The sequence below is a fragment of the Panthera pardus genome, unplaced genomic scaffold (assembly GCF_024362965.1).
Source record: "Panthera pardus isolate Hobbes unplaced genomic scaffold, ASM2436296v1 HiC_scaffold_13, whole genome shotgun sequence".
NCBI lineage: Eukaryota > Metazoa > Chordata > Mammalia > Carnivora > Felidae > Panthera > Panthera pardus.
Window position 1 is genome coordinate 204,560,907 of NW_026526688.1, and position 23,491 is coordinate 204,584,397.

Below are 23,491 nucleotides of genomic sequence, written 5' to 3' on the forward strand. Positions count from 1 at the left end.
CACTGGAGGGGCCCACGTTGGGGCTGCTGGGAGCCCAGCCCCAATGTCCTCAGATAGTTGGACACTCTGACCTGAAGCTCAGAGCCCACCTTCGACTGCCCGTGACCATGTTGTCCTAAACTGGCCACCACTGTTGTCACTGCGGCTGGGAGCCCCTGTGGGCATGGGCGGAGCGTGGGGCCCAGGGGGCTGGGAGGGCCGGGGCTCTGAGAGTGCAGGGCGGGGAGGCTCTGGCCTTTGACCCTGCAGCCAGCAGGACCTCACCAGGAGCTGTGACCCACCCTGCCCTCTGACCCCCGGGCTCGGCCGCCGTCCGTCTGTGGAGGTGACCGTCTCCCACGGAGCATGGAGCCCTCAGTGCTGATTGACTGCTGCAGGCCTGTGCAGACAGCGTCCCAGTGTTTGGAGAATAAGGAGTCCGCGTTTGTTATGCGTTTGCTGCTATTTTCAGCTTCCGACTCCCTTAAAAAATAACGAGCGCCCTAAATAGCTTTAGAGATTTCACATCAGAGTTGCTTTGGATCCAGAGCCCCCCACCCCCCCAGCCTCTGGGCTGACGCCCCCTCTGCCTTTGGCACCGGCCCTAATTTACTGCCTTGGGGTGACATTCCAGAGGTTCCCACATGGCCTGGCCACAAAGCTCTGACCCTACAGGCCGTGGGCCCAGTGTGGGGGCTGCTTCAGTGACCTGGCGTGTCTGCTGACTGTGGGGCCACAGTGATGAGTATAGTCGGGAGCCAGACCTCCGTGGGCCCCAGGGGTGGGGCGGGGGAGCCATTCTGGCCGGTGCCACAGGGTTCCCAGGCTGCCCGCATCTGCAAACCCAGGACCCCATCGCACTCTCCAGGGTCTACAGAGGATGCCTCCACACCCAGCATGCCTATGATGGCCTCAGTGACCAGCGTCCTCGGGGGTCATGGAGGGACATGACTGCTGGGTATGTGACCCACACAGTACATCCCCACGCTGGCCCCCGCCGCCTCGCCCCTCCCTGCCTGCTCCCTGACACCAGGCATTGCCTGTCTCTGGGGTCCTGGCCAGTGTGGCAGGTGCAGCGTCTTGAGAAAGTAGTTTCGTTTCTGTGCCTAGTGACACGTCCTTGTTCCTGCCAGCACCTGCTGTATCTTTTTTGCGGTTGGTGTCTCTGCGGTTCCCAGCAGTACAGGTGGCCACGGGGCCCTTTCCAAGGCTGGGCACACCCTCCGGCAGCGTGGCCTATGTTCTTGGCTCCCAACAGCCTTAAATCCTGCCCCAGCCTGATTCCTGGCAAATGCCTATTTGTGGGAAATAAATACTCATTTGTTCAGTGAATACTTACTGAGCCCACCGCTGTGTGGCCGAGTTGGGGGCTTTAACAAGGGGGGCGTCTAGCTCAGCCGCGTGCCGCCTCCAGCTTTCCCACCTGCCCTGGCCTCTCTGCCTGGGGCCCCTGAAACAGAGGCCCACTCCAAGCCTTGTGGGGGTCGTAGGGTAGATCCCACGGGGCTTATAGGGCCCTCGAGTGACAAGGGGTCCCTGCTTTGCTGTGGATCCCCAAGGCTCAGCCTCACCTTCCTGGCCCGGCTGCCACGAGGCCAAGTCCACTCATTCTAGGGTCTCCCTCAAAGACCTTCTGAGATGCCACCCTGTCCCTGCAGCCCACAGGGTGACCGTCGGAGCCTCAGGTCTGTGTCCCTGGGTCTGTGGATGCACCCCCACCCAGGACCGTGGGCTTGAGAACCCCTTCTGTCCTGTCACTACTGCCAGCTTGGACCCCAGCAGGGTTGCTCTGCAGCCCCCTAGCCCCAGGCACCGCCCAGACCGTGCTGCTGGTCTTGGTGACAGTGGCTGGCTAAGCTGTGACCAGTGGTCAAGTTGTCTTCCCCGCACAAGGCAGCTTCCGGGGCAGGCAGGCTGGAAGGGGAGTACCTTGGCCACCAGGCGGGCAGAGCAAAGACGTGCACACACAAGGACTCTTGTACACGCGTGTCTGGGGTTGGCTCTGTTACCACGTGGTGTCCAGCCAAGCTCTGTGGCCCGCGCACTCAGGCCAGGAGCATCTCCTGGGTGGTGAGTAAGGCCTGGACAGGATCCCATCCTGCTGCCTGGCACCCGCCCTGTCCACCCCTGCTGGATGGGGCCCCTTGGGGAGGAAGACTCCCCCACCCCCCAAGCGGTGGGAGGCCTCTTTCAGCGTGGCTGGCTCAGGTGGCATGGGGACCCCAGGAGGTGGCCTGAGGTGTGGCCACAGCCCAGCTCGACCCAGCTGTGCGGAAACGCTGAGAGCCTCTGACAGCTTGTAGTTGGCGCATCGGGCCTTCTCAGCTCTCACAAGTAACTCCTTTGTTTATTGCGCGAGTCAGGGTGCAACACGGGTCTCTCCAGGTCGGACATGGTCTTGGAGGTGGACAGACTGGGCTGTCTCCGGGAGGAACCAGGTCCAGTTGTCTGGACCGAGCTCACTGGTGACCCCCAGGGCAGGGGTGCACAGCACCACCCCTCAGTGCAGGAGAAGGGGTCTTCTGGTCAGGAGGACGTCAGGCTGATCCACGTTGTAGGAGTATCAGGACTTGGCTCCTTTTTAGGGCTGATGATACCGTTGTTTGGACAAACACCTTTATTCATCATCAAGGGGAGTCGGGCTGCTTGGCTCTGTGGCTGTTGTGATGCCGTTGCCCCGGATGTGGGCACACGTTCACGTTTGGACACGTTTTTCAGTCTTTGGATGTGTCCCTGGGAGCAGGGTTCTGGGCCCCCTGGAGTCACCCCCCGAGGAGTCGCCAGCCTCTCTGTGGCCCGTGTACCCTGTTGGTTTGAACACGGGCTCCTTGCCAGGGTGCAGGTGGGCTCACACATGGGTTCACGTGCCATCCGCCCACCCAACACGTTCTGCTGGGCACCCGCATGAGAGCAGGACAGAGGCCTTTCCTTGGGGATTGGGGCTCCTGAGGGCGCGCTCAGAGCATCTGGGTCCAGAAGTTGTCAGGGCCCTGGGTCGTGTCCTTGCAGGGTGGTGTGAACCCAGTCCCCTGGCGTAGCCCGGCTGGTGAGCGTCCACTGCTGGAAAAGGCCTGGGAAGGACAGGAAGGCCCGTGCTGTGTCCTGCCCGTGCTGGTGCCACTGCTCCTTGGACGGCAGGAGGGCTCTGGTGCTGAGTCCCCAGGCTCTGCTGTGCCCTTCACACATGCAGACCTTCGGAGGCACCATCGGAGCAGAGAGCTGGTCCACACGCGGACCCTCCTCCTGCTCAGGCTTGGCCCAGACACCAGCCTCGGAAACAGAGGGACTGCCCCTGCCTGCCATGGTCCCAAGGACTTTCTTCAGAAGCCCCCCCTTCCCCCCCACCCTGCCACCCAGCTCTGGGCAAGCTGTCCTGGGCCCCAGGCTGGTGGGGAGGGGGTGTCCAGCCATGGCCAGCACAGCACTTCTGGCGGCCCCACCAGCCTCTCTTGGCCTCTTTCCCTCTGGGTGACCCGTCCACACCTTCGGCTTCAGCTGGGCTGCCTCCCTGGGGCCTCTGTCTGCTTCCCAGGCTCCACAAGCAGGGTCGCTTGGCTCTGTTGTCCCCCAGCCCTGAGCTGCACCGTAGCCCTGGTTCTGCCTGGCCCATAGCCAGGGCACGGCGTCCACACCCACGTCCAGGTGGGGCTGACCCTAGTGGACACTGGTCCAGCCACGGCCCCTGTGCCACCTGCCCTGGGGAATTGGTGAGGGCTGGCAAGGGGCCTCTAGGGTGTCGAGGGCACAGGGTCAGGGCAGGGGGCCAAGTGGATGGCTGCCCATCAGCTGCCCACAAGGGCAGAGATCAGCGTCAGAGTCTGGCCCTCCATTCAGTCCTCTGCCCCGACTGCACTACGGGCTCCCTGCCCACCATACCCTGTGTGAGCCACACGCCTCCACTCCGGGCTCCCCTGCAGGGGGTTCGGGGCCAGTGCCGGCCAGGGGCCGACAGTCAGTGCAAAGTAGACGCCTGTCCTGAAGGGCAGTGGCTCTGCTGTACGAGGTTGTCACCGGCTGGAGGCTGAGCCAGGTGCAGCCCAGCGGCCCCTGCCACCGCTCACACATTTGGCCACTTTGGTCTCAGGCCGGAAATCCAAACGGATGTCTGTGTGAAGTCTCCGTCGGCTGTTCCCTGAAGAGCAAACTCCCAACTGACAGTCCCCAGGCCAGCAGGCACCTGGCCGCACCAAGGAGATGGGGTGGGGGTTAGCCCCTTCCACAACAAGCTCACCAACACTGGCAGCTAGGTGAGGCCACACATGTCCCCACCCACACCCGCCTCCTGGCCAGTGCTGGCCAGGCCTCTCTGTGCAAGCAGGCAGATCACACGTGCCTCTTGGGCACCGCTCACCCCTTCCCAGCAGCTGGAGAAGGCCTAGGGTCTGCCAGGGTGGGGAGAAGGGAGATGGGGGCAAAGACACGAGGAAGGAGCTGTTTGGGGACACAGACATGTCCGCTGTTTGACCTGCTCCGGCCGACAGAGACCCAAGGGTTCCGTTAGCGGATGTCTAAGCCAGACCTCGGGGGGTATGTGGGCTTCAGGCTGAACTGATCCAGTGTCATCCTGACAAGTGCTGGGTGGGGGGCTGCATTCTCAGCAGAATGGAAACACTCCCGGGTCCAGTGTGGGGGAGGGCTGGGCACACCAGCACACGTCCCCGTGGCCCCACACCACCCATCAGGTGCCCGGTGAGCATCTGGAAGCTGTGACTCCCTCCCTGTGCTCCAGGTGAGCGTGGTGGGGCCCAGAGAGGGAGACCCCCACACACAACCTCACAGCCCTGGCCCTAAACCTAGGGCTTCTAAGCAGATGGGCCCCGGGCAGGTCAGGATTGTGCACACAGGTCTGCCCATAGGCGGGAGACCTAGGGACCCGGACACCCCCTCTCCAGAAGGAGGAGGAGACTGGCAAAGCCATGATTTCAGACCTGGGGAGGGAAGCAGTTCCAGAAATCACATCATAATTGCAGCATTGTATGCAGGAAAGAAAATGGCAATAAAATCTGAAGGCGTCCTGAACCAAGGGGAGCAGGCTCTGCCTCCAGAGAGGAACCTGAATCAAGTAAACCATCACCCTCAGCTGCCCAGGGGCTGGTGCCTTCCCAGACCAGTGGGCAGGCCACACGCGGGGGGGGGGGAGGGGGGGGGCCCTGTATCCACTGGGACCCCGTGGAAGAGCCAACCAAGAGGTCTGCCCTGGTCCAGGTGGCACCTGGTCCGGGTGGACAGTGCCTTGCCCTAGGTGATGGGATGGCCTGGAAACTGGTGCTGTCCCTGCTGCTGGCGGGGGGGGGGGGGGGGGGCCCTCAGAACCACCGCCCTGGGCCTGGCTGAGGATCTGGAACCATCTACTCCTCCTACCATCCAGGAAGATGAGCCTACACAGGCCCTGCCCCAACCCCAAGTGACCAGCAGACACGAGCGTAGGTCAGGGCCTGGGGCCAGGGCAGGTGGCCCCCATTAACAGGACTCTCGTCCAGTGGCCCCTTAGCTGCCCAGTGTGCCCCACCCTGTCCAAACTCTGGCTCCCCACCAGGTCATAGCCTCCCCCAGGTGAGGCTCCTACCGGCCCCCAGCCTGAGTCCTCCCCAAATCTCCTGACCTCAGCACACGGGCCCGCCCCACACTCACCCACTAGTAACGTGGCCACTGTGTGCGTCATGCTGCCCGACAGGTGCACTGGTGCGCCCGGCCCTCCCCCACGCTGGACTCGGGAGTATTTCCATTCTGCTGGGAATGCAGCCCCCCACCTAGCTTTCCCAGCACTTGTCAGGATGACACTGGGTCAATTCAGCCCGAAGCCCACATACCCCCGGAGGCCTGGCTTAGACATCCGCTAACGAAACCCTTGGGTCTCTGTCACTTGTCTGTGTGCTGGTCTCCGCACAGCACTTGCTGCCATCTGCTGTCTCCTGGGCATCGGCTCCCTCCTGGAGCAGAAGCTGGGTGAGCACGCAGCCTTGCCTCCTTCCTCTCAGCACCTGTCGTGACGCCCAGAACCGAGGCCGGAAACAACTTCAGCTAGCGCGTGGGTGCGCAGGCAGGGCTGGCCTGCCTGGGGCTGGTCCCGTGGCTGGACGGAGGGGCAGAGGGTGGCTTGGCCTCTGCCGTCGAGGGGCGGTCCTCGTCCTCATCCCCTCGCTGGCGGGTCCAAGGTTCCTGCAGGCCGTGGATATGACCCAGGCTGTCCTCTGCAAGAGCCTCTGTGTTCACTCCCAGCCCAAGCGGGAGCCCTTGGAAGCAGCGGTGAGCTGACAGGGGAGAAAAACAGCAAAGGAAAGAAAGCCTGGTTTTGGCGCTCGCTGTGGTGGATGTGCTCCCAACTCAGGCTGGTTGCCAGCCACCGACGTGAAGTTACGGAATGCCGAACCCCCGTCTTCAGCGGGGTGCACTCGCTGTGCACAGGCCTGGCTGCAGAGACCTCTGGGTGCCCTGGGGCAGGGCTCCAACCCTGGCTAAGAAGGAGCTGCCCCTGCACCCCACCCCCCAGGGCCTTGGGCCACACCCTAGAGCGGGGCCCACAGGGGCCCTGCGGGGACTGAATTAGCCACCTGACCTTCCCACCTCCTGGACCAAAGCACAGCCAGAAGGTCAAGGCCCAGGAGGCAAGGAGGATCCAGGTAAGACCTGTACCTCTCCCCAAGTGAGCCAGTAAGTGTGTCCTCGGCACGAAGCATCCCAGCAGTACCCACACAGGCCTCACCTTACTCTGGGTGTCACTGGGAAGAGGGAGACCCACTCCTGGGTGGTGACCGCAGCATCTGGGTCCCTCAGTCCCTGGGCAGCCCCGCCAGTGACACAGAGCTTCCCTCTGGCACCTGAATCTCCACCCTGAAGCCTGCCTCCAAGGGTCAGCAATGTTGTTGGCCGAGTCCTGGCTGGATCAGGGTCACTGTCTGAAGGAATCCAGGCCTCTCGAGCTGCCCCACCAAGACTCCAGGGGGCCCTGGGAACACCCCCGGGCCCTCTCAGCACCCCCGCGTTGTGGCTCACTCCTGTGCCTGCACAGCCTGGTGTCCTGTGTCCAGGTGCTGAATCTGGCCTCAGGGCAGGGCTGGGAATGCAGTGCAGCAGAAGGTTCTGTTAAAGGGACCCGCTGGGGGGGCGCCTCGGTGGCTCAGTCAGCTAAGTACCCAACTCTTGACTTCGGCTCAGGTCATGATGTCACAATTCGTGACACAGTCCGGCTCTGCACTGACAGCGTGGAGTCTGCTTGGGATTCTCTCCTTCCCTCTCTCTCTCTGCTCCTCCCCAACTCTCTCTGTCAAAAATAACTATTAAAACAAGGGGGGACCCAGTGAGCTTGGTCCCCAAGGCAAGTGCAGTCGCTTCTTGGAAGGTGGAGGAGGCCACGGGGTGGAACAGAGTGACTGAGGTGGGGAGGGGGTGGGCAGGAGCACCTGGCGGGGGGGGGGGGGGGACATTCCCAGAGCAAGGATGTCTGGTCTGCAGCTCAGGGTCACATGACAGGCTCTGGGGAGTGACCATGCGTCAGAGAGAAAGTCGGGCTCTGAACGCCGGGTGGGCACTCGCGTGGACGTTACACGACACTGCAGTGGATGTGGCCAGATGTCCCCCAAGACTTGGAGATGCCCCAGGGCATTCGCCCAGCCTGGACATTCCTTTTGTTTCAGGGTCCGTCTTGCTCATGACTGTGGAAGAGACCCCGGTGTGACAGGCACAGACATGCTTAACCCAGGGCCACCCAAGAGTGCCTGGGCCCAGCCCACAGGGGCCCTGCTGGAGGCCTGGGTGTCCAGAGGATAGAGCTCTCAGGGAGGCTGTGCTTCAGAAGCACAGCCTCCCTGAGAGCAAACTCACCCCTGCCTCATCTTCCCCCATGCCTCCCGTCCCTCACGCCTGCCTGCACCCCCTCGGGGCTGTCCCAGCACCTCCGTGCAGCCGCTGCGCCACAGCAGCCAGTGAGAGGCTGAAACCCCATCTCCAAGCCCGCGTAATTTTACATTGGAGCACAGAGGGGCTGTTCAAGGCAAGGAGCGGGGTGGGGGGTGCCTCACAGCTGCTGCTGACCTCTCCTTGCTTTCCCTCCGCCCCTGCACTGCCCACTTCTCTGAGCATCTCTGAAAGGCATGCCTTCCCCTCTCTGACACGATACCCTGCAGGTGACTCAAAGCCCCCCCCCCCCCCCGATCTGCCGGACCCCTGTGCCAGGGCTGTTGGAGTAATGACAGGAGCCTGGAAGGGAAGGTGCTGGTCAAGGCCACATGGGCACGGAGCTGGGGAGGGAGGCAACCCCAGGCGGGAGTTGGGGCCCTGTCGGGGAAGGCGGACAGCATCAGGGGGCTGGGGTGTGAAGCGGGGCAGAGTGTAGGCAGATGGGGCAGGAGCCATCACGGTGCTCCGAGTCCAGACCCTGGGCCAACTCCTCAGAAAAGTGGGTCCCCAGTGTTCCTGGCAGGGGTCCCCCTTGTCTCTGGAACTCGAGGAGCAGGCTCTGTGGGGGTGGGGGTGGGGGCAGGGCCTCTGTGGAGACAGATGGTCGGGAAGAAAATGCATTTCATCACACGACGCTGACCAGGCAAGAGTGACCAGCACGCAGGACGGACACTGGTCTGAGGAAGAAGCGGGCACCCCAGGCTGGGCCGTACCTCAGGTTCGCTCCCTGGAGCCTCCACAGGTGAGCCCACGGCAGGCTGGGCCCTGGGGGCTGGACTCTTCTTGCCCACGGTCGCAAGGGAAGGGGTCGTGGCGTCGGGGAGGCACATAAGGGTCCCCTGCGCTCACAGCCATGGTCCTGCCCCAGCTCTGATGGAAGACAGCCGAGAGTTTCCTTCTCACTTTGTTTCTGCTCTCCCGTGCTGTTATCTTTCAAGTGGTCATGAAATCCAGCAGGAAAACGGCAATGCGGAAGGCACCAGCACCGGGGGCTGAATCATTCAGTGTGTGAAAGTCGGTGTGCCCAAAGACCCTCCCTACCGCCCCCCCCAGGCGCCTGCAGCTCCTGCCAGACCCCACCCCGAAACTGGAGAACAACTCCAAGAAATCCTGAAGGCATTTGGCCCTGTCGGGGCTGGAGCAGGGCGCTGCCCTGGGGTGCCAGAGGCCCTCCGTGGGACAGATGGGATCGACAGGTGCCAGGCCTCCCTGGAGGGAGTGAAGGGGCGCCCAGTAGGGGTTTCCTGGGAGGGTCAGAGCAGGGTGGTTGTCTCCTCTGTCTGCCATCTGGAGTGACTCTGTGGGGCCACAAAGGGGACTCTGCATGGCAGGGAGTCTCAAACCCAGCATCATATGGTCTTTGGCACAACCCTGCTTTGGATCAGGGCTTCCCGGCCTCAAGGGGCCAGTTTCTGGAGGGCACGCAGAGAGCTGAGCTAGGGGCCATACACCTGTTCTGCCAGCTGGCCAGGGTGCCACAGCCAAACACACATGTCCCGAATGCCAACCTCTCGCTGAGACGCCTCTCCCCTCATTCTGACTCCCTGGAATGCACCCCCACTACCAGTACCACCGCCATTCATTCACCTCCTCTGTGCCCTGGCCCCATCCTGGACAGCGGCCACATCCAGGTGCCTTCTGAACTCCCTCCTGGATCTTTCTCAGCTGTGTGGAAGTTTCCTGCCAAGCTCTTGCCTCTCTGTGGCCGGCTGCAGTTCTGGGAACTGGGGGCTATTCACCGGTACCCAGGTCCTCTTCTGGGAACTCACAGGGCCACACATCCCACCAAGGGGAGCATTGCCCCCTCACCACGGGAGCAGAACTGGCAGGTGGGCGGTTTCCAGCTGGTTCACCTCATGGCCTCACTACCTGCCCAGAGCACTGCTCACCCTGCCGTCCTTGTCAGGCTCCAGAGTGGGCCAGCCTCCCCCTGCCAGGATGGGACACCAGTCACTCTGATCCGGAACTGTCACCAACCTTGCCTGTTTGCCCCGGGAGAGTCTGAGTCCTGACTGGGCCACCGATCCCCAGCTTAGGGCCTGGGCAACTGTCAGGACTGAGGGGGTCACAGCATGGTGGTGAGTGTAGGAGGGTAACAAGCAGAGAGACAGAGATGGAGACCCACAGAGAGGGACAGGGAGGGCAAGAGAAAGACGGAGAGAGGCTTGGAGGGTCAGGCAGCATCCTTGGACCCCTGGCTCAGGGCTGTGTGTGGAGCTCAGCCGGGCCCAGATCATGGAGTCGGTGGGGCTGTGGAGTCCCCATCCAGTTGAAGACCCTCCACCGTCCTGATGAGCTTGCAAGGCTCTGGTGCCACAAAGGCAGCCCTCTGGCCAACCTGGCTGCCCCGAGTCAATGCAGTGTCTCCCTGTAGGGGGCTCTTGAGGTTACCCAGGGTCATTGGTTGTGGGGCCTGCTCTGGACTTGGCTGAGGTCACCTATGGGATCCTGCATGGGGTTGACACAGATCGGCTGTGATTCACCCTTCAGGCCCATCTGGTGGCAGCAGAGGTGGAGGGAAGAGCCTCTCTTTCCTGGACCAGACCTCTGCCTCCAGCATCTACACCCGGGTACTGAGGACACGGGAAGGGCCAGGCTGAGCAGGACCTGAGCTGGGGCTCAAGTCAGACCCTCAAGACCTTCACGTACTGGGCTACAGGTGACCATAGAGTACACATCCCTAGAGCCGCTGAAGGCCTGGGTCTAGAATCCATTCCTGGGGGTCAGTCAGGGCACACTAGCTCAAGGGGCTCCTTGCAGCCTGGGCTTGAGTCCCATGTCCTGCCCCCAGGCTTACCCTTTGGGCAGCACACCCCACCCCCCCTTCACCTCCCGGCCCAAACCCAGCTGACAGGACCTGTTAGCAGGAGAAAGTGAGAATGTTGCGGCCAGCTCCCCAGGGCTCTGGCATCCAGAGAGGCTGCAGCCGGGTGTTTCCTGAGAAGTCTGTTTTGGGACCTGTGCCTCCTCCGGGGTCACTGGCCGCTGAGTAGACAGTGACCCCAGCTCCCAGGGAGTAGCGCTGGATTTCTCCATAGCCTCCCCTTGGGGCCCTACCCGGCCACTGCCCTGCACAGTATGGGCCGAGAGGGTCAGAGAGGGGTGGAAGCTGGGAGCGGAGGCGGCAAACAGATCGGGAGGATATGAGCGTTGTGGGTCTGCACATCTTCCCGAGTTCACCTCAGCCTCAGCGGGTGGGGGTGGGGGTGGGGCGGAGGAGCAGAGAGGGGCAGGTCTCCCCGGAGTGGGGGTGGGGGCGGGGGCAGAGACAGCTCCAGGATCCGTCCCTTCCACCCCAGGGCCCGGCACGTCCAGATGACTCTGTCGGGAAGGGACACCGACAGGTTAACGCAGTGGCCACCAGGGTCGTCCGCCCACCGAGCAGGAGGTCAGCCCTGCGCCGGTGGCCCGAGAACCATTTTCAGCCCGGACGCTCTTCGGGACCCTGGCGGGGGCTGAGCCGCGGCCGCTCCCCGCAGCACCGCCCACAAGGCCGGCCGGCGGGGCGGGGTCTCCCGACCCCCGGGAGGGGCGGCAGGACTGGAGGCCCAGCCTCCGACCTTGCCGCGACCCCGCTCTCCCCGCAGTGCGGCTTCTGCCGCGGGGGCAGTCCCGGAGGCCCGGGGAGGGGGCGGCCGGTGGGGGCGGGGCCGCGAGGGCAGTCGGGGCGGAGCGGCCGTCGTCTGCAGTGACCTTCACGCGTCCGCGCCCCGCAAGGGGCCGCCCGCCCTGCGCCACCGGCGCCAGCCGCGCTCTTTCCGCGTGTCCTCCCTCCCTCCCTCGCCCTCCCCTCCCCCGCCGCCGCGCCGGCCGTACGAGGGGCGGGGGTCTCTCGCCTCTGTCCCCCTAGATTGAAACTCGGAGACGCGGTTACGCTGAAAAACAGGGCCCGGCCGCTCTGCGATTCTGTCTCCGCCAGGGTGGGTGTCCAGAGTCTGGGGACTCCCTTTCCTGCCCGGGGCTGCGAGGGGGCCCAAGAGCGGCGGAGTCGGGGTCACGGGCAGCACTCAGGGTCACTCGTCCGGGGCGGGATCGCTGTTGCTGCCCGCGACGGAACCCCTGCCCTTGCGCGCCCCGGCGGTGTGGAATGGGGAGGGGAGCCGCGCGACCCCAACCCCCAAGGCCTCTCCACCCCCGCCTGAAAAGAAAGCTTTTGCCACTGGGGGTTCCGCAGGCGCTCACGAGGTACCCCGCACGGGCGGGGGCGTGGGATGCGCGACCCTGTCTGTGGAGAGGGCGACCCCCGCCCGGGTGCACACCGAGGAGGTTGGATGGTGGTCGGGGGTGGGGGGCAGTGTCTGGGACTCTAAGCCGCCGTGCGGGCCGGGGTCGCAGGCGGTGGCTCGGAGATGCCCCCCGAAAGCGGCGCGAGGGCAGGGCTTGCGAGGGGAGAGGGGGGCGCGTCTCCCCGCCCCCGCCCCCGCCTCCCGCGGGCGCCCGCCCAGCCGCTGCGGCCCCGCCCTCGTCGTCACGCTCGGACGCGGGCGGGGGGCGGGGAGCGCCTCCATGTGACGCGCCCTCCTCGCCGTGCCCTTCAGCCGCCGCCGCAGTTCCCGGGGCGCCACATGGAGCCGGCCCGCCGCTGACCGCCCGCCCGCCCGCTCGCCCGCAGCCCGGCCCCGGGAAGGTAACCGACGCGCCCGCGCGCAGCCCGCCCCAGGCCGCCCGCTCCCCGCCCGCTGCTCCCGGCCCCGGGCGGGCGCTGTCCGCCGTCGCGGTGCTGAAGCGGGCCCCGCCGTCCCGCCGCGCGCCCTCCCTTTCTGGCTCCTTCTCCGAGTCCCCGGCCTCCCGAGTCGCCCCTTCCCCTCCCTGGTGCCCTGGCTCTTTCTTTCCCGGCGCGCTCCCGCCTGAGGGCCGCTCAGCGGAGCCGGGCAACTCGCCCGCCCGCAAAGCCAAGGGGTGCGGCGGCAGCGGGAGCCCCGGCCCGCGCGGGGCGGCACTGGGAGCCCTGGGAGAGGCTCCAGCAGCATCCCGAGTGTCCCTGTGGCTGGACCCTGAGCTCCCCATCCCCCTCAGGAACCAGGGGAGAAGTTTGGAAGAGAATCTGCTTTGCGGCAAGGGCGCCCCTGCGCGCCAGCGCTCTGCGGGGAGGCGGGGGCACTCCCACCCAGCCAGCCCTCCCCAGGCCGCACAAACGCGGGTCTCCGTGTGCAGAGGAAAACACCGTAAAACACTGGGTCTCCAGAGGCCTGGGCTTCCCCGCCAGGAAGAGACCCCGCAGGTGGGGAGGGAGGGGGATCGCAGCTGCGGATTTTACAGGGAGCACCTCCCCACCGGAGTTCAGCTGAGCTGGACCCTGGAGCCACCCCCCCCCCAACGCTAATGCAGGTGGAGGGGTGGTCTGCGCTCCCCACCCCATCCCCCATTTGCGTTTGTTCCCTGAAGGTTGGATCCCCTGCAGTTTCTCCCTTCCACTCCCACCCTCACTGTAGTGGTGGGCACTGGAGTGTCCCCTGGATGGAGCCTGGTCTCCTGAGACTCCTCTGTCAGAAGCCAAGGGGGCCTCTCACAAGGGGCATCCACTCAGGCCCCACCCACCCTAACCACTGGGGTGCCTGTTCCTTCCACAGACCCCAACCCCCGTGTGGCCCAGGGCCCAGAAAGGAGGCAGAAGAGCCAGTCACCTTCAAACACCCCTTGGGCCCTGCCCCCACCGGGCCTGGCTCCTCTGGGCTGTGCTCCCCCAAGTCGTGAGCGCCCTGCTCCGTCCCTGCAATGGCCACCAAAAACTAATTTCAGAAACCCAGGGGCCAGGTGAGACCACTTTGCAGGTCCCGCTGGGGTCCTGGGATCTACCTGCCTTGGTCAGGGCATGTGGTAGGAACCCTCCTCCCCAGAGACCCCCCCCCCCAGGTGTCCCTGTCAGTGTTGGGGTCCCGCCATAAGGTGTGGGGGGATTGTCAAATGGTGCTCTGTCAGACCCCAGACCCACGCTCACACGACGTCAGGTGGGGATGAGGAAAAAGCTCTTCCCCAGGCCTGATCAGGGTGACCTGTGACCACTTCCTCTCCTGCAGGCAGAGAACTCCTGGCCACACTTGCATGTGAGTTCCAATCCTCGGGAGGAGCCGCTGAGGAATCAAAGCCATCGTCATGGAGTTCGTGATGAAACAAGCCCTGGGAGGTAGGAAGTAGGGGAGTGGGGGCAGGATCCGCCCAGCTGGTCGCCGGCTGGAAGCCGCTGTGGCATGCAGACATGCGGGGGCATATGGTCACCCTCAGACTTCACACATTCCTTCACTGCACATCCCCCAAAACACACCTGCCCACTCCCTCCCTTGGGAAAGAGCCAGGGACCAAGGCGGGGGGAGGAAATATGCTGGTGTGCTGTGGTCAGGGCAAAGCCCACCAGACAGTGCTGAGAATGGGGTCAAGGGTTAAACAGCAGCACCCTCCCCGGGCCTTGGGGGGAAGGCCCAGCCCAGTGTGGATTTCACGGGCACCAACAGCCAGTCCTAACTGTCAGGGTCTGGTGGCCCCCACAGGGGCTTTGTTCTTGGTGGGCAAAGCCATGGGACGCTGCAGGGTGACTGCAGCAGGTGGGGGGGATCCCGAGCTGGATGTGCACCCTGTGGGTCTCACCCAGGGTGGGGGCAGCAGCATGTGCAGGGAGCCTGGGCTGCTGAGCTCAGGGACAAGAGAAGAGGCCAGGATCGCTGGTAGGGCCCTGGCCCTGTTCCCCGGAGGCAGTGCAGCTGTGTGTGTGTGTGTGTGTGTGTGTGTGTGTGGTGGGGGAGGGGACTACCCTTCTAACGCTGCTGACTCTTACCTGAAGGGAATCCTGTTACTACTGGGTTCAAAAGACCATCTTTGTGGCCAGACACCCTGGCCTAGGAGGTGGGCAGGGCAATGAAGTCCACACTGGCACAGGTGCTTCCTGGTAGAGCAGTCTGGTTCAGCGGGGCCTGAGGGGCCCAGCCACTAGGCCCCAGCTGTCCTGGTGCAGCACCAGCTCCCCAGAGCTCTCTGGGATGGGAGCCCGTGCCCAGCACCTGCCTGTGCCATTTCCGGATGTCTTCCTTTGGTGGCCTCTGTGGGCCACACCCTGACCCGGTGCCATTCACAGCCTGGCGTTGAGTCAGGTGACGCATCTGCAGCGGTGGGAGGAATCAGGACCGTGTTTTTGGAGGAGGGGAGCCAGTGGGGCTATTGTGGCAGCGCTGAGGTGCAGGATGGCACAGTGCCGTGAAGGCCGGGACAGGGGCCCATGGGGGGGCTGCCTGTCTGCTCACCACAAGTTAAGTAAATAGACATTCGGGCCTGGCCCGGGGCCACATTTTTTAAGATTTTGTGGTCAAGGAGAGGCTGCAGGTTGAGTCTAATTATAATGATTACGTCACCGGGACATGATTCAGGGACGAGCCAGCACCCTGGCACCAGGAGCAATCCATGTTCCACCCAGCCAGTCCCAGACTGCTACAGATAATTAATTAGGTGGCTAATTCAGGCCCTGAGGTGGGTTTGTAAGAACACTGGAATATCTGATCTGGCTGTCTACATGGCTGAAATTAGCTGTGTAATTGCCAGCCTGGATTCCCTTTGTTCCATGTCAGCCCAGAGTTTTTCCTGCAGCGGCGACGGGGCAGGCTTCTCAGGGCCAAGTGGGTGCTTGGCAGTGGCGGGGGCGGGGGGGCGGGGAGGGAGGCAGCGGAGGTGCCTCGGGGCACCCTCTTGGTGGCCACGGACAGGGTGTCCCAGCCCAGTGCTGGCTCCGGTGTTCACCTTCCCTGCGGTACTGAGGTTGAGCGCCGCCTGATGTTCAGGGCGAGACCTTGTGTTCTGTTTCTGCGCTTTCTCTCCCCCGGGCAGGCATCATTTTGGTCTCTCGGGACGAGCACATTCAGACAGAGGGACAGAGACAGACGCCAGAAGTGTTCCAAGAGAGACAGACTCAGTGGGATACACCCAGGAAACCATTCAGAAAGAGGCAGACCCCAGAAGTAGAGCAGGCTGGAGGGAGATGAAGGCAAGAGAGAGACGGAGGGGCACAGGCTGGAGTTCAGGCACAGCAGCCTCTTGGGGGGATGGAGAATTGGAACAGAACAGCCAAGGGGAAAAGACAGGGCACACTGAGATGAACACTGAGGAGCCCAGGGAACCGGGACAAGAGACGGGAGTGCGGGGTGCGTGGTGGAGAGAGACGCAGGGACAGAGACGTGTCAGAAGCCAACTAAGGAATCGAGTCAGGGCTAGAAGCGCAGAGGCCACATCACCTGCACGTGCAGAGAGAGCCCTAGCAGGGGAGGAAGGAGATGAGGGTCTGGAGGGAGCCCTGTGGTGGCAGGCCACACTCAGCCCCACTGGCTGGAAGACTCCACGGAGCCCAGTTAAGTTGTGGTCACCTGAGGCTGTCTGCAGCTCCCTGGGCTGCTGCGTCTTCCTGACCAGGCATCTCATGGAGTCTTTGCCGGGGACAGAGGCTTCGAGGCGACTGCCTGGGAGGAAGGACAACCACAGGACTCCGGAATCTAGTGTCAGACAGAGCAGCAGGGAGTTGACGGCAAGTGCACGGCTGTTTCTGTAGGGCCTTGTCCACGCTGGGGCTCAGGGTCTGATGAACTGAGTGGCAGTCCAGAGTTCGGGGGCTGCTGGTCCCAAAGGACCTCGGATACCGTTTGGACGGTGGTGAAAGCCCAGGTGACCCCGGCCTTTCCTGTAAGCCCCTGTTGACGTCTGATGCTGCCCGGTCCCTGCGGCCCAGCCCCTGTTGACGCTGAACCCAGCCAGTGGGCTTCTGGTTCTGCTACTACAGTTGCTATGTGACCCTTGCTGAGGGCGTTCTCCTCCACTGACTGCCTGGGGCCCACGGGGCCACCTGGGAGCAGGGCACAGACCCCTGGGCACAGACCACCTGCCACAGGAAGGAAGAGAAGGGGGAGGAAGGTGGCTAGGAGTTGCTAGGGGCTGCCCTGGGCAGTGAGGGGGAGGGGGCCCGGCGGGTGGGAGTGGGGCTGTCCTTAGAACCACCGTGGGTGAGCACAAGTGTCCTGTCCTGTCGTGTCCCAGCAAAGCCATCAGCACTGACCAATGACCTCACAGACACCTGGTGCCCAGCTCCTTCTCTGCGGGCAGGTAGACAGGTATGGACCACGGAGGAGGGGACAGTGGCTCCCAGGGCTCCTTCCCCTGAGACGGCAGGATCTGCCCAGACACTCCAGTCCCTGGGCCCCTGGATGGACACGGGAGGGTTTTGCATGGTGGCTGTCTCTCTCTTGAGATGCAGCCTGAGAGGGTGGGGCCCGTGGGGCATCTGCTCTTAGGGCCCGAGTTCTTTGTGGGGTGACGAGTGGGCGCTTTAGGTTACTTCAAACTCAGACATGGTCCCCCTGGACACTGTTCTGCTGGGGTCCACGCTGAGGCAGAGGGCTGTAGGCGCCATGGGCCTGCAGGGCTGGCTGAGGAGAAGTCCCTTGGGGCCAAATTGGTGAAGAAAGTGTCCAGCTGTTGGCAAATTTGTTCTCACTAAGAAAATATCCTGGAGGCTTTTATGTTCTTGGGCTGCCCCAAGATCCATCAAGACACCCCCCAGATTAAATGCAAAGTCTGGGGCAGCATCTCAAGTGGTGGACTGGAGATGGTGGCAAAGTGGCCTGGAACTGGGGCCAGGTGCTTGGGCCACACGTACTCGGACCTGGGGCTCAGGACCCTCAAGGGCATCATTTGCAAAAACGGTTTTCTCCCAGGGCCAGGAAGTGGCAAATGGCCCCGCAGCTACATTTACACGGTGGATGAGAGCGTGGGCAGCTGTCAGTGTAGTGTGGTTGGTTGTAGACCCTCATCAGGCTAAATCAGGTACAGCATGACTATTTTGGCCCTGACAACTGGTTTTCAACGCTGGCTATCCTGTTGATCTGCCTTAGTGTGGCATATTTTGTGTCCAGAGCGTGCTCAGGTCCTTGGGGATGGTGCGGGGACAGGGGAGGGCTTCACGGAGGAGAGGACATCTGAGGTGGGATTTAAGGATGTGCAGATGAGATGGGGACACAGCACGTGCAAAGGCCCAGGGGCTGTAGGGGTTAGAACAGGTGTGGAAGACAGCAGGAGATTGGAAGGAGAATGTTACAGGACAACAGCGACCGAGCCCCAAGGGGCGGGGTCTTCTCACCAAGCACAGCTCTGCCCTGAGCTCTCCAGTGGCCCACGGCTGCAGGGGCCTGGGGCCTGGGGCCATCCTGTGGGGGGAGAGCCCGGCCTGGGCTTGGCTGAGAGGCTGTCCAGTCTTGGTGAGTAGGAGGGCAGAGGGCCTGTGGTCTGGTGTATTGAGGAGGGTGAGGGCGAGGGAATGAACACATGTCCGAGCGCATGTCTCTCCGTCCGGCAAGACTGCGTGCGTATGGGAGGAGGATGAACCTCGGTCACCCAGCCCTCTGTGGACAGAACAGCCTCTCACAGACACATACCCCAGGGAGAACCTCGAGGGCCTCCTCACCCTGTGGGTGGTGGGCTCTTTGCTCCCTGTTGGGGCACCCTCTTGGGGGTCTCGTGGGGATCAGTCTCCGGATCCGTCGAGGCTGCCAGGGTCAGACGCTAGAGAAAACAGGGCAGCGCCCACCTGCCTCATCGATGGCACAAGACGGGGTGGGGCTGCGGTGGGGTGAGTCTCCCTCTGGGAGCTGGGAGCCCCTCCCTCAGTGCTGGTGCCTTCCCCCGCCTCCAGGGGCGCGTTGGGGGGTCTCCTCCCTTGTTTGGCCCCTGCTTCTGTCAACCGGCCCGAGCTCCCATCTTCCACTGCTAGCTCCGTGACTCCCAGCTGAGGCCTGTGTGTGCCTGCAGCTGCTTCGGGGACACGGCGTCAGGGGGCCTGAGGTCTTTGCAGGTCAGAAATAGCTCTTTCCCAGACTCTCCTTCACCTGGCCTCCTAGGACCTCGGGTCAGAGCTGCAGAGACAGCCCTGAGGTCCCAGGTGGTCCTGTCCGGACCCCCAGCACCCCCACGGGGCCCTACACTGAGGGAGAGGCCAGGCATCCCCATCCTGTCCCAAACCCAGGTCCTGAGGGTAGGGCTTGTCCCATCGGCTCGCCCACCGGTCTGTCTGGTTTGGAGTTAACCCTGTCTATCGGGGGCCTCTCCTGGGCCTGGGACTGCGCTGCTGGAAGGCTACGGGGGGAGGCCAGGGCCTCCGGGAGGGTGGCGGAGCCACAGGCCCAGCGGGGCTGCAGGGGAGGAGCAGGCCGGGAGGGAAGTGCTACCTCGTGGGGAAGACGCTTTTGACTCACAGTAGAGAAGCAGGAGGGGCTGGCGACGACTTTGTTTCCCTCACCCAGAGAGGTGACAGGCGGTGGCTCAGCTGCTCCGTGGTGCCATCTGGGCCCGGCTTTGGCTCCCCCTGTGCCGCTGTCAGCGGTGAGCTGCCCTGGGCTTTCATGCTTAGCCTGCTTCTCAGGGCGCCAAGTGGCTGCCGGTGCTCCCGGGTCACGGCGACGACAACGGAGCAGGAAGCAGCGGGGGGCCCGGGGAGCAAGCCCGGGTTCTGCTTGGCAGGTGTGTTTATGGGATCTGGCAGAGGGTTTCCATCTGTGCGGCACGGGCAAGAAGGGTCCGCGAAGGTGAGGCCGAGCCGGGCGCATCCCCTCCGAACAAGGCGGACGGCGCTGGGCAGGCAGCTCACGGTACCTGGCCCACATCCCCTTGGGAAGTCTTGATTTTCAGATGTAAGGCCCCCAGAGCATCGGCCCTCCAAGGGCGGGGGCGCCTCCTCCTTCCCTGGCTCCCGCCTGAGAGCCGGGGTCTCCGCAAGCAGCCGGCAAGGGCTCAAAGATAAAACGGCAGCATCATTCACAACGGGCCCCCCAGCGGCCCTGTTGAATCAAGCACCAGCTTACCTCCCTGCACTCGGGAGAGACACCACTTACCCCACATGTGTCAGAGGCTGTCCAGAGGCTGGAAGGCACATCAGAGAAACGGCCTTTTCTCCCTAAAACAATGAAGGACAGTCTTTCCCTCAGGAGAATATGGTCCTGGTTGATTGAGCTACAGCTCAGTTATAAAGCTTTTGCCCCGGTGTGGGAATAAAATGGATATAAATGCACTTCAACTGGTAAAGTCATTTATTTTTTGCCTGTTGGTTGGCGAGAAATTCTGGTTGGGATTAAAGCATTTGTTTTAATAGCTCCCGTGTGACAGGGCTCACGGTGATCTTGCACTAACACCAGGGACTGCTCGGCTGGCTCCGGAACACTGCACATTTAATGCTGGGGCGTCAAACCAGCAGAAGGAGCATCAAGTCCAGGCAGACCCTAACGCCACCCGATTTCAGAGACTCTGGCGTGGTACACCCAAGCCCGGGTCGTAATGGATCAGGCGGGGCGGGGGGCGGGGGGGACGGGGCCATTCTGAGACTCCTGCTCTTGGCTAGCGGCCGCCCAGAGCACCCCTGCACCATCTAGGGGGTGGTGGGGCCACTGGCTGGGGTCCGCACACTCCTTGCTCCTGGCCTGTGTGTGCTTAGGCGTCGTACAAATCTCTCTTTTCTGGGGTTGCTCTCACTTTTGTCACCCCCTGGACGGGGCGGGGGGGGGGGGGGGGACATGGTTCTTCCCACCCTTGCAGAAATCAGTCAGGACCTCTGGCTTCCTTTTCTTAGGGACAGCCTGACAGGGTTGAGGGAGAGTCCCCGTTCTACTCTTTAGGTCCCCTTTGGTCCCATGGGCCTGACTGTGAACTGTGACCTCCAGACTAAGGAGGTGGGCTGAGGTCAGGTGGCCACTTGGGGCCCAGCAGAGGGCTTGGGGTGCCGGGTTCTGAGTGCTGGGTGCCATGTACTGTGTCAGGTGCTAAGTGCTATGTGCCGAGTTCTGAGGGTGCTAGGTGTTGTGTGCTCGGTGCTGAGAGTACTGAGTGCTGGGTCTGGGTGCAGAGGGTGCCGTATGGTGGGTGCTGGGTGCTCGGTGCCGAGTGCTGGATCTGGGTGCTGAGGGTGCCGTATGGTGGGTGCTGGATGCTCAGTGCCGAGTCCCTTGCAGACTGGGACTCAGGGGGTTGAGACTCGGTCCGTCAGCCATGGGAGGGGCTCTGACAGAGCCTGCAGGCAGGGCAGTGCTCACACCTGTGCCTTCTGGCCCCGCTGGCAGCTCCTAAGATTTCCTCAGGACACGGTGGCCTCGTCCAGGCAGAAATGACAGACCCCGTGCTGAGCCTTGTTTCCTGGGCTGGGTGGTGGGCTTCTCGAGGGCAGGGTGCTGCCCACCGCATGCACCCCAAGCCGTGCTGGCCCCAGGCCTCTGCCTCCACAGTTTGGCCCCCAGTGGTTTAAGAGCAAGGACCACAGGCCCAGGGAAACCCCGGGAGAGGTGGGGGAAAGGGGGAGGGGTGGGGGGAGGGAGGTGCAGGGGTGAGTATAGGAGGAGGGGTGGGCCTGGGGAAGCCTTAGCAGAGCTGCTGGTCTCAGGGCCACGGGACCATCCTGCACTTAGCTTCCCTTCAGAAGGAAGGTTCCAGAAACGTGGACTACCACTCCAGGCTTTGTACCTGGTCCATGGCCGTGAGAGAGAACAAGTTGCCCAGACCCAGGCTGGAGTCAGCCTCCCCCCGCGGGACCCGCCCTTCCCAGGCTGGGAGCCTCGGGGGAGGTCCCTGAGACTCAAGGCCAGGAGGAGAGGGGGCCTGGGGAGGCCTCCCATCCCTGGTCCTCGTCCCCTTCAGCAGACGAGGGGTCAAGGGCGGCGACCCCAGGGCCGTGGCCACAGCGTCCTGCCTCATTGTCAGCACTGGCGAAGGGGCAGCCATGTGAGTGGCAGAGTGGCTGAATGGAGGGGAAGATACGTGGAGATTACAACCAGCCTCCAGCCGCGGCCCTGCCATCTGTCCCGGCGCTTGGCTCTGTTTGGGCTCACTAATTGGCGTTTTCATCTCGCTTCTGTCTCTGTTTGTCCTCTCCGGAAAGCCAAGGCCGGCCTGGCGCCCGGCTCCACGGGCCCTGGGGCCCCTCCCCAGGGGGCGGGAGCATCTGATGGTCCCTGAGGGGAGGGGAGGGGAGGGGAGGGGAGGGGGACTTTGTAAACAGCGGGAGCAAAACCCTCAGACCACTAATAAAGGTTTGCAAAACCTTTGACAAAAGGAGCTAACAGGCAGAGGAGAGGTGTTTTGGGCACAAGAAGAGGGGCGTCTCAGAAAATCAGGGAAGTGCGTTCAGTACAGCAGCACCGGTGACTTGGCTGGGGCAGGGCTCCGGCCTGCTGGGGGGTCTCTAGGTCACCCTCCACCCAGCACCTCACAGCGCCTGAGGCGAGGCCACCCAGCCCAGGGCGGCCGGTGAGACAGGGCCCCCCCCCCCCCCGGGCCTTGTGCCTGGCCTCCCACCAAGGGCTTGGAGGGGTGGGGACCCCGTGCCAGCAAGGACAGTGCAGAAGCCGACTTTCTTTCACCCAGTTCATCCTTGCTTGTTATTCTGACCTTGACCAGGGGCTGAGGTGGGAGCTGGCTTTAGTTCTCCTTTGTTCCTTCACCGGGATGGCCCCTCCCCTCAGGGGGCTCTGCAGGGCTGCGTGCCCCACGGGGCGGGGCAGTGGGGGCAGGCAGCCCATGACCAGGACTTGGCTGTGGCAGGAACGTCCCTCGTTTCGTGTGCATTGTTACAGCTGACATGACTGATGTGGCCTGTCATCTTAACTTTCTCCTTTTTAAAAGGGTTTCCTGCTGTTTTACTTATTTTAATATATGGACTTACGTTTCTTTTTAAAAACCTTCTGCAGGTTTTGGAACCTACATGCCCTTTTAAAACATTATTTCGGCTCTAATTGTCACCGTCAGGAACCACGCTGTGTATTCCGAGCCCTTGGCAGTGCTGTCCGGGGGCCTGTGGCTCAGCCTCCGTCCATACCCGCCTCCCGTCCGATTTGGACCTGGGCAATTGGTATTGCCGAATGTCCTCTTAACATATAAGAAATATTTTGATCTTTGCATTCAACTTAAAATTCTTTTCATTGTTTTCATTTTTTGGGGGGGGGGAGGGGCAGAGAGAGGGGGAGACACAGAATCCCAAGCAGGCTCCAGGCTCGGAGCTGTCAGCACTGAGTCCAACTCAGGGCTCGAGCTCATGAACGGTGAGATCATGACCTGAGCTGAAGTCGGACGCTTAACCGACTGAGCCACCCAGGCGCCCCGATGTTTATTTATTTTTGAGAGAGAGAAAGAGAGAGAGAGAGAGAGAGAGAGAGAGAGAGAGTGAGTGCAAGCAGGGGAGGGGCAGAGAGGGAGACACAGAATCCGAAGCAGGCTCCAGGCTCCGAGCCCTGTCGGGCTGTCAGCACAGAACCCGATGCGGGGCTCAGACTCACAAACCGTGAGATCATGACCTGAGCCACCCAGGCGCCCCACGTTCAACTTTATAAAAGATATGTGTACATATTTCTCTAACAGGAAACTGGATGCTTATGGTAGGGAATTGAAATAATACAGAAAAATATAAAGAAGTGATATGGAAAATCGAGATACAATGTTACTTTAAAATTCTGTTAGAATGTCTCATTACTTAATTTAAAAATATTTTTTCAAGGAGGGATGCCTTCAGTTCTATTTCTAATTTTAAAAGACTCTGCAAAGTGCTCTACGCGGTGGGTTTCTTAGAACTAGTCCAGGAGAGGGGCGCCTGGGTGGCTCAGTCGGTTAAGCGGCCGAC

The 23,491-nt window shown here is 62.6% G+C and overlaps 1 protein-coding gene across 3 annotated transcripts in view; it reads left to right on the forward strand.

Annotated features, from left to right (window-relative positions):
- The first annotated feature begins 12,394 nt into the window (after nt 1-12,394).
- The window catches only part of CPLX1 (complexin 1), a 32,424-nt gene continuing 21,327 nt past the window's right edge, over nt 12,395-23,491 (forward strand). Inside the window, exons 1-3 of one of the 3 annotated variants that reach the window (XM_019436888.2) lie at nt 12,408-12,502; nt 13,446-13,629; nt 13,893-13,999. In XM_019436888.2, coding sequence (XP_019292433.1) covers nt 13,969-13,999 — 31 coding nt within the window. In that variant the 5' untranslated portion in view covers nt 12,408-12,502; nt 13,446-13,629; nt 13,893-13,968. Of the gene's footprint in view, nt 12,503-13,073; nt 13,097-13,445; nt 13,630-13,892; nt 14,000-23,491 lie in introns of those variants that run through there. The other 2 variants (XM_019436887.2, XM_019436889.2) reach the window with 2 other exon arrangements.